Below are 9,706 nucleotides of genomic sequence, written 5' to 3' on the forward strand. Positions count from 1 at the left end.
TCTGGAGTTTCTGGCTCCTGATTCCTGTGCTCAGCGGGTCTCGGAAACTTCTAGGCTGCAGACATCTCACAATCAGCAAGAATGTGGGGCCACAGGGTGGGTGGTCACCTAAGAGCCTCGGGACAGAGCAATGTCAGCCCCTGTGCGTCTCCGCCATGAACTGTGAGGAGGAAGCTGAGTCCCTGCATGGACCACCCCGGGGTCTCCCCAGCATCCTCCTCCAGGACCCGGCCTCTGACTGGGGAGTTCAGAAATCTTATATCTCCATGTGGCTCTGTGTCCTAGCTGAGCTACCATGATCCTGGAATCCTCTGGTCTCCTTCACTGAGTTCATCAGCCCAAGGGGGGCAGTTAGTTAGCACGTCCATGTTTAACAGAAGGAACAGGCGCCCGCAGAGGCCGAGGAGGCCGAGGAGGGCCGTGGAGGGCCGTGGAGGGCCGTGGAGGGCCGTGGAGGGCCGTGGAGGGCGTGGAGGGCCATGGAGGGCTGTGGAGAGCCGTGGAGGCTCAGGTTCTGAGGCCTCAGGCCAGGGTCTTTCACCAGAACACAGAATGTTCCCACACAGCAACGTAAACCAGCTCCTCAGACACGCAATGGAACGTGGCCCACGGGGACAGGTCACTCTGCGGGCCCAGGGCTCAGGGTCACGCCTGACTCATCCTCCACCCTCACACAACCATTGTGAATTAAACTCCTTTCTCAGCCACCACGGCTCCTGGCAGTCCCTGTGCCTCAACACAGTCTCCGGAAGCCAGGGGAATGGGGTTTTGTTCAATTGGTTGTGTTTTGTTTTGTGGACAGTCATGTAGCTTAGGCTGGCCTTGAACTTGAACTCACTATATAGCCAAGGATGACCATGAACTCCTGATCCTCCTGCCTCAGTGTCCTGGGTGCTGGTAACAGGTGTATGTCACTTCCTTTCTCCTTTCTTTCTTTTATTTTTTATTTATTTATTTATTTATTTATTTATTTATCTATTTATTATTTATTATCTATTTATTTAGTGTGTGTGTGTGTATGTGTGTGTGTGTGTGTCTGTGTGTCTGTGTCTGTGTGAGTGAGTCAGATCCCTGGAACTGAAGTTACAGACACAGATGAGCTTCCATGTAGGTGCTGGAATCGAACCCAGGTCCTCTGGAAGAGCAGCCAGTGCTCTTAACTGCTGAGCCACCTCTCCAGTGCTCCCTTCTTTCTCATAGCAGCATGTGGCACATGCTGGTGCCCACAGAGAGAGACCATCTGGGCCCGGAAGGAAATGACTGATGGTCACTTCCCGAAGGCTGGCTGCCGGGTCTCATCTTGTTCATCCAGCACTCAGAGTAGGAGGCGGAAGGATCAGGATTCCAAAGTTAGCTACGTAGTGAGTTCAAGGCCAGCCTGAGTACAAGAAATGAAAGAAAAACCCTGGATTTCCTTTTTGTAGTCTTTGAGTTCAGGCTAACCTCGGCTACATACCAAGTTAAGGCCAGCCTGGGCTACCTGAGACCGGGTCTCAAAAAGAAAAGGACACACTCTGGTCCTCCCAGCACTTGGGGGACAGAGGCCACTCCACACTGTCCCAGCAGCGGGCCTGCTCTCTGAGCTCATTTTTTTTTTTTCCATATCTCTGAGGTGGAACCCAGTGGCTAAGGTGACCTCGCTCCATGGGGTGGCTGGAGACTTTGAGTGTGTGGTAGTTTGCCATTTCTCAGTCGGTCAACAAGTGCCTGCCGCAAGAAGCTTTTTGGCCAAAGTCATGGGACCAAGAGAGGCGAGCGAGAAGACCACCCTTGGGAGCTGGCTGTCCATCACACCGCCGGCTCAGAAGAGGGAACACTGAGGGTCGGGTCGGGGTGGGGGGGACCCAAAGCAGAGAGGAGGCAGAGGAGAGGGTGGGACGTTTGAGCAAAAGACGGGTGCACAAGAGACTGCTCAAGATGCGCAGGTGCAAAGGCCTTGAGGTACCAGGGAGCCTGGATACAGGGCCGAATGCTCCCACTTCCTCCTCCTCCTCCTCTTCCTCCGCCTCCTCCTGGGTTCCTTTTCCCGTTAGACAATGACAGGCACAGAGAGAGCATCACTCCCAGGCCAGGCCCTAGCCGCTGTCTCTTTAACCTTGAGGGCATTTTCGGGTCTCACGTGTCAACCCAGGCGGTGGCGCGGCGGCTCTTACTTCAGAAGAACGGCATGGGGTGGGGGGGCTTAGGTGGCCTCTGCCTCACCTACAACTGCCAAAAGTGGTCATGGGTTATTTTTAACCCCGGGGAAAGAGGTATTTATTGTTCCACAGCAGAGGCGGGCCAGGAGGCTCCACGAATTCTCCAGAGGCAGCAGCCAGCTCCAGGCACCATGGTGAGTGGCCAGTGGACCATTGAGGGAAGATGCAGGGTGAGCAGCCAAGAGGCAGCCCCCCCCAGCCAAGGACCCCGCTGGAACGGGAAGGAGGCTCTCACAAGACCCCCAGCCCTGGATGGATGAGCACCTTGCACCAGCCATGCGTGGGACTCCACTCAGTGTCCCCAAGGAGCCACAAAGAGCAGGCTACCCGGGGGACTTGCAGAAATCGAATACAAGAGAGGGAGTTTTGGGGTTTGGTTTGGGTTTGGGTTTTTTTTGTTTTTGTTTTCCATTCAGGCAGCCAGGAAAAGAGTTTTCTGGTTCTATCTCTTGAACTTGCCCATGTTAAAAGGTTCGCCCCTGTAGTGTCGGATAGGGGTCAGTCTCTCAGAACAGGTGGTCCCCAACTGTTCGCTAGTCAGAGACAGCCGGTGGCTAGGGCACAGACTGTGTGAGTTTCTGTGGCTGTGTGACCTGGCCTGAGTGACTTACCCTCTCTGGGCCTCCAGTTCCTGTCTCCTTGGTGGACCAGAGGAGAGCTTCAGGTAATGTTCGAATGCTTTTAGGTTCGTTTTCTCTCTCCTGCTGTCCGGGCAAAGGAGACCCACTCACCAGGTGACTGGGCCTGGCCCAGGGCTCAGCGGTGTCTAATGGGTGCCTCCTCCCCAGGCACCGAAGAAAGCCAAGAAGAGGATAGAGGGCGGAAGTTCCAATGTGTTCTCCATGTTTGAGCAGACCCAGATCCAGGAGTTCAAGGAGGTGGGTGTGGCCGGCCCCCTTCCCCAGATAGAAGGACACCGAACCCGGGAAATGACCTGCGTGCTCACATGCCCAGGCTCATCCAGACACGAACCCCTAGACAAAGACTTGGTCTTAGTAACTTCTGTGGATTATCGGGGGCTGGGGGGGAGCGTACCCCTCCCTGACATGCAGGGAATTTTCCAGAAAGGCACAGAACAGAGTAGGTGCTGGGCATCCCCCAGCCTGCCCTGGCGATCCCTGCTCAGGGCAGATTCCCACCCACACTTCAGTCATCTGTGTCCTAAGATCCTCAGTCGCTCCTGTGCTTTGGGGCGGGGGGGGGGGAAGGTGAGTGACAGAGAGGAGGAGAGAGATGGGGGGGTGGGCAAGTCCTTCCCGATTCTCTCCTGCCTGGGATCCTGTTGAGCTGGGCCGGGCAGCATGGCCATCCGTCCGTGTCCATCAGTGTCTCATCCCTGCGTGTTAACCGTGGAGAACTTCCTTTTCCATCCGCCAAAGCGGGCAGGGCAGGGCCGCCTCGGACAACTGAGTGCGGTTCTGTGTGACACCTGTTGCCCTCGACCGGGGCGGGGGGGGGGGTGACGACACGACACTGTGCCTTGCTGTCTGTACCTCTGATCCTAACAGAAGGGGTAAAGTGAAGCCACTGGCCAGGGCCAAGAAGGACAGGCTCAGAGCCATGTCCCGGCAGTTGCCAAGTGGTCCTCACTGCCACCTGGCCCTTGGTGCGTGTGTGTGTTGGTGTGTGTGTGTGTGGGGGGGGAGGTGTCACAGAAGCACTTTTAGACAGGTTCTAAGATGGTACCTGATAACTCAGAAGGCAGGAACACCACCTCCTGCGGGTCACCGAGAAACCTCAGGACACCCCTGTCACCCCCAAAAAGGAAACTTGATGCCTTGTGGTCCGTTCCCTCCCGGAGCACCCCGGCAGCCAGTGGCCCACGTTCCATGTTGGTGGACTTGCTTCCTCGGTGAAATCCTGCCTTGAGGGTCTCATCCTGGCTGTGACATGGATCGAAGCTCTGTTCCTTTTCAGGGTTAAACCATATTCCGTCCGTGTGATCCTCAATATCTCATTCCTCTCTTGAAGGATGTTAGGGTGTACCTGGGGCTCTCCTGCCTCAGAATGTTCTGGACAGGGTTTGTGTTGTTTCGAGACAGGCTTTCTCTATGTAGCCCTGGCTGTCCTGGATCTCGCTCTGTAGCCCAGGCTGGCCTCGAACTCACAGAGACCCGCCTGCCTCTGCCTCCCGAGTGCTGGGATTAAAGGCGTGCACCACCACCGCCCGGGTCCATGTCTTTGATTCTCTAGGCTGGAGGCCTAACAGGGAGACTGTCGTTAAATCAACTCAGGCTGTTTCTAATCCTTCGGTCCACTCTATGCTGTGGACCCTGAAGTTCCCAGAACCCCCCCCATCCCTACCCCCTCACCTCCCCCATCCACCCCTACCCCCGCACCCATGCCCACCCTCAGCTGAGCCGTCCCTTCTGCACAGGCCTTCACAATCATGGACCAGAACAGAGATGGCTTTATTGACAAGAATGACCTGAGAGACACATTTGCTGCCCTAGGTATGTGGCACGGACCCTGTACAGGGGTTGCCTTCCCGAGCCAAGGTGGGGGTGGGGGGTGGGGGGTGGGGGTACGGGCACCAAAAGAAGCCAAGAGCCCATCTGTCAGCTGCCACCGGCCTTTGGAGTAACTCCAGTGGCCTTTGCATGCCTCTCCTTTCCATTTAATCCAGGGTGTGTGTGGGAGTGGCAGGGGGTGGAGGGGGATGGGGGGTGGGGGGTGGCGCCCAAGGGGTTGGAGACAGAGATTTTATAAAACATTCCTGGCTCATAACAGAAAATTCAAACTACTCAGAAAAGAGTAAAGGAGGAAACAGAATTCCCCAGAAGGCTATGCTCCGGTCAAGACTTGAGTCTCAATCCTTGTCTGCTTGTCAAGTTACTGGGGTCACCCCGTTTGGGATTTTGGCTTATGTAACAGCTCACCAGTGTGAGCCTGCCTCCCGGCTCCCCCTGCTCTCACCCTCAGAACTCAGGCCCCCAAGGACAGCTCAGGGAGTCGTGGGCCGCACAATTCACCTTTGTGGCTGCTCCAGCTTTTTATTTTTAAAAACGTAGTCTTCAGGAGGGGACGGCTTTGACTAGTTTACACAAAGACGGGGTGCCGGGGCAGAACACCTCAACTGACAGGCATTTCTTACCTAGTTTAGAGGTTTCGGGCCTGAAGACATTATTTATTCATTTAATTGAGCTCAGGTCTTGTGTAGCCCAGGCTAGCCTCAACCTCCCTATGTAGCCCAGGAAGACCTTGAACTTCTGGTTCTCCCTAGTGCTTAGATTACAGGCATTTGCCACCACACCTGGTTTATGTGGTGCTGGGGGTGGGACCCGGGGCCTCATGAATACTAGGAAACACTTAATCCCCTGAACCGTGTCCCCAGCCTTGAGGGCACTGTTTTAGCCATCCCTCTCCACGTCAAAGGCTGGCTAGCTGCTAGAGAACACTGCTGGGAACATCTGCCCTAGGTCTGTCTGTCTGTCTGCCTCTCTCTGTCTCTGTCTCTGTCTCTGTCTCTGTCTCTCTCTCTCTCTCTCTCTCTCACACACACACACACACACACACACACACCTCTGTCCCTGATGGTTCCCAGACCAGCTTCCTGGAAGCCGGATCACAAGGGCCACCGCTGTCCCCTCCCAGCTCTGAACCCTGGCGTCTCCCACTAGGACGCGTGAATGTGAAAAATGAAGAGATCGATGAAATGATCAAGGAGGCTCCAGGCCCAATTAACTTCACCGTGTTCCTCACGATGTTTGGGGAGAAACTTAAAGGTGAGCTTGTGTGTGTGAGCGTGTGTGTGTGTGTGTGTGTGTGTGTGTGTGTGTGTGTGTGTGTTCACCTCTGGGCATGAATTAAGCTCTAGAAGAGACAGCATGGGCGAAAGGTGGGCAGCTCACAAGTGGGAAAAGAGCCACTGAAAACCAGCCGTGGAAGGGCTGGAGAGACGGCTCAGTCGTTAAGAGCACTGGCTGCCCTTCCAAAGGACCCCCCGGGTTCACTTCTCAGCTCCCACATGGTGATTCACAACCACGTGTAACTCCGGTTCCAGGGGACCCAATGCTCTCTCTGGGCACCAGACACACATGTAGTGCACAGACAGACATGCAAGCAAAAGACTCATACACATAAAAAATAATAATAAAAATAGCATAAAAAACAGGGCTGCTGGTTCAGCTGGTGGAGCTGTTTCCAGCAGGGGGCGCTGCTCCAGCACAAGTGTGGAGGGGGAGAGTGTGTGTGTGTGCGCGCGCACAGAGGGTGTGAGAAGTGTTCCTCTAGCTAGGGTCACTCCTCCAGCAGGGGTCACTTCTCCAGCAGGGGTCACTCCTCCAGCAGGGGTCACTTCTCCAGCAAGGGGCTAGTTCCAAGTCCTCTACCCAGTCTTGGGCTGCTGATGCACTTCAATTACTGACATTTTTGGTAGCACCTGAGTGGCTGGCTCTACCTTTACCCCGTCAGGACATGGCGGGTTCAGAGAGAGAAAGCCAGCTTGCTTGGCGCTCCCCGCAGCCCACAGGGTCCAAGAGTCACGATGCTCAGTCTTATTCTCGAAGCCTCTCTTGGATTTGACTTCCTGTTGTCGCCTCCGCCTTCTCTAGAGATCTTGTTCTTATTTACGTATATATGAGCGTGCACAGCACATGCGCGCAGTGCCCACGAGGGGCAGAAGAGGTGGGGTTACAGGAAGTTGTGAGCTGCCAATGTGGGTGCTCCAGAACAGCAAGCCAACTCCCCAGGCCTCTTGCAAACCCAGATCTCCCTGAGGGAAGTGCCCTGGCCCTGGCCCCTGTGGCTCAGGGGGACCTGGGTCTGCTTGCTGCGGCCCCGACAGATGGGTGAGCCGACCTTCTCTTGCAGGGGCTGACCCCGAGGAGACCATTCTCAACGCATTCAAGGTGTTTGACCCTGAAGGCAAAGGGTCGCTGAAGGCTGACTAGTGAGTGGCTTCTGAGGGAGCGGGGGTCCCCACGTTCCACCCCCGACATATGTCACCATCACCTGCTCTCTCCTCTCCTGCAGTGTCCGGGAGATGCTGACCACACAAGCAGAGAGATTCTCCAAAGAGGAGGTACAGGGTCCCCAGGGTCCCCACTGCCCAGCTCCCTTCACAGAAGCTCTGTCTCACTCGTGTGTACATCACCCGAGAGAACCATCCCCCTCATCACTCATGAGACTTTAGACTTTTACCTCACTGTGCCTCAGTCTCCCCACCTGTCAAGATGGGATGAGAACAGAATCCTCTGCCACACACCACGGGCCTCCGTGGTGTTCACAGTGCACAGTACCATCACAGGGCCAGGGCACAATGTCTTTTGGTGGTTACAAGTTCGAGCCAGCCAGGCCTCATGACACAGGCCTGCCATCCCAGCTACCAGAGAAGCTGATACAGGAAGATTGTAGGTTTCAGGCCTGCACAGGCGACCGAGTTCAAGCCCAACCTGGGCAACTTGGTAAGGCCTGTCACCAAATAAGAAATGGACAAGGCGGGAGGCCGTAGCTCAGAGTTAGAGCACTCGCCTGGTTCCATCCTCAACACTGAAAGATTGAGAAGAGTCGGGGTGGGGTGGGTGGAGGGACCAATAGTAACCATTCAAACCCTGTGTGTGGGGGTGGGGGGTGCCTTTTAAGACAGGGTCTCAGCTGGGCAGCAGTGGCGCATGCCTTTAATCCCAGTACTCGGGAGGCAGAGCCAGGCAGATCTCTGAGTTCGAGGCCAGCCTGGTCTACAGAGTGAGATCCAGGACAGGCACCAAAACTGCACAGAGAAACCCTGTCTCGAAAAACAAACAAACCAAAAGACAGGTCTCACTGCACAGCCCTGGCTGACCTAGAACTTGCTACTTAATCCAGGTGACTCTAAATGCCCAGGCCTCTTGTCTCTGCCCACCCTGTCCTGGGATCCCAGGCACCATTATGCCTGCTTCATCCAATACTTTTTTTAAACAGGGAGACTGCATGTAAAATAACCCACCTTGATTTCTGGTTTCCCTCTGAGAAGAGGACCTCTCTGGTCACGTGACCACCACTGGTCTTCGGCCTGCATTTAGCCACGGTCCCCACCAGGCCCTCTCACACCCGAGCCTGACCTGCCTAGCCCCCTGTGCAGCTGGATCTCCATTTTCTCCTGCAGGGGGTCTGGGGTGTCTAGGGGACCTTGGGGGGTCACCCTGGGGAATAGAGGCAGGGATGGTCATGACCCAGGAGCATGGGGACACAGACAGTGAGCCAGGACAGTAGCCCGGGCTGAGTGCCCCGGGAGCTGGACTTTCTAGACCTGCAGACTGCCTCTCCTGCCTCAGTCCTGGTGACAGATGTCACAGGGAAAGTCTGGCTTGTGGAACGGGGGTGGGGTGGGGGGTTGGGGGAGGTCCTTCAGGTCTCTCCTGGGATCCCAGGCGCTCTCTGCCCCTTGCCGCCCTCCTTGTCTCTGTAACCCACTGTTCTTGCTCTCAGATCGACCAGATGTTCGCAGCCTTTCCCCCGGATGTCACGGGCAATCTAGATTACAAGAACTTGGTCCACATCATCACCCACGGGGAAGAGAAGGACTGAGTGAGCCCTGAGCCACGGCTCCAGGTGACCTACAGCCAGCTCTCCGGCCCAGCCCCCGCCGCCCTGTGCAAACAGGTGCACCAGCCTGCAGGTGCACACCATCCCAAGGCCGTGTGCAAATAAACACCAAGTCTTGGATCTAGTCATGGTGGCTGTCGGCTCATTGGGCCCGCGGAGCCAAACTCACAAAGTATTTGGGTTCGTGTGAAGGCTGCAGGGTTCTCGCTGCGGAAAACAAATGACTTTTGCCTGGCGCGGCAAAATCCCAGCCCTCGGAAGGCAGAGGCAGGCAGAGCTCTGAGTTCAAGGCCAGCCTGGTCTACGGATCGAGTTCCAGGATGGCCAAGGGCTACACAGAGAAACCCTGTCTCAAAAAAAAAGAAGAAAAAGAAAAACAGTCGGGTTCCAAAAGCTCAGAAGTCCATGGGCTTCAGAAGCAGCTGCCTCCAGGAGTGGCCAGTGCTAGCTCCTCTCTCTCTCTCTCTCTCTCTCTCTCTCTCTCTCTCTCTCTCTCTCTCTCTCTCTGCCCCAGGCGGCCTTTCCCTTAGCTCTGTTTGCATTCTGGAGCCCAGCCCTTAAAGGTGGGGGGGAGGGGGGAAGGCACAGCATGGGCATGGTGGCGCACACCTTTAATCCCAGCACTCAGGAGGCAGGGGCAGGAGGATCTCTGTGAGTTCCAGACTTAGACTGGTTTAAATAGTGAGTTCCAGGCTAGCCTGGGCTACATAGTGAGATCCTGTCTCAAAAAACCAAACCAACTGGTGGCAGTCTCTGGCTGCCCTGACCGGGGCCTTTACATAGCCCTAGAGCTGAGTCCCCATGGATGAACTGAAAATGGGAAGCCAACTTCAAGAGAATCACTAGGACCAAACATGGTAACATCCAAGGCTAGCCTGGGTTTACACAGCAAAGCCCTGCCTGAGAGAGAAGGAGCCGACACCCCCATACCCAGGGTCAGATCCAGCCTTGCAATCGATGAGGTCCCCATGGGCCCCTTGCAG

The 9,706-nt window shown here is 55.7% G+C and overlaps 1 protein-coding gene across 1 annotated transcript; it reads left to right on the plus strand.

Annotated features, from left to right (window-relative positions):
* Positions 1-2,224: 2,224 nt before the first annotated feature.
* Positions 2,225-8,849, plus strand: LOC114704572 (myosin regulatory light chain 2, ventricular/cardiac muscle isoform). Its single transcript, XM_028885912.2, has 7 exons — positions 2,225-2,332; positions 2,987-3,076; positions 4,576-4,651; positions 5,819-5,923; positions 7,011-7,089; positions 7,173-7,221; positions 8,607-8,849. Exons 1-7 carry the CDS (start codon positions 2,330-2,332, stop codon positions 8,703-8,705), a joined length of 501 nt encoding a protein of 166 aa, XP_028741745.2. The 5' UTR covers positions 2,225-2,329; the 3' UTR covers positions 8,706-8,849.
* Positions 8,850-9,706: the final 857 nt, after the last annotated feature.

The sequence above is a fragment of the Peromyscus leucopus genome, chromosome 23 (genome assembly GCF_004664715.2).
Source record: "Peromyscus leucopus breed LL Stock chromosome 23, UCI_PerLeu_2.1, whole genome shotgun sequence".
In the NCBI taxonomy this organism is placed as follows: domain Eukaryota; kingdom Metazoa; phylum Chordata; class Mammalia; order Rodentia; family Cricetidae; genus Peromyscus; species Peromyscus leucopus.

Coding starts and splice junctions, on each gene's coding strand:
- LOC114704572 (XM_028885912.2), top strand. Junction 3,077..4,575: donor AGATCCAGGAGTTCAAGGAG/GTGGGTGTGGCC, acceptor CCTTCTGCACAG/GCCTTCACAATCATGGACCA. Junction 7,090..7,172: donor GGGTCGCTGAAGGCTGACTA/GTGAGTGGCTTC, acceptor CCTCTCCTGCAG/TGTCCGGGAGATGCTGACCA.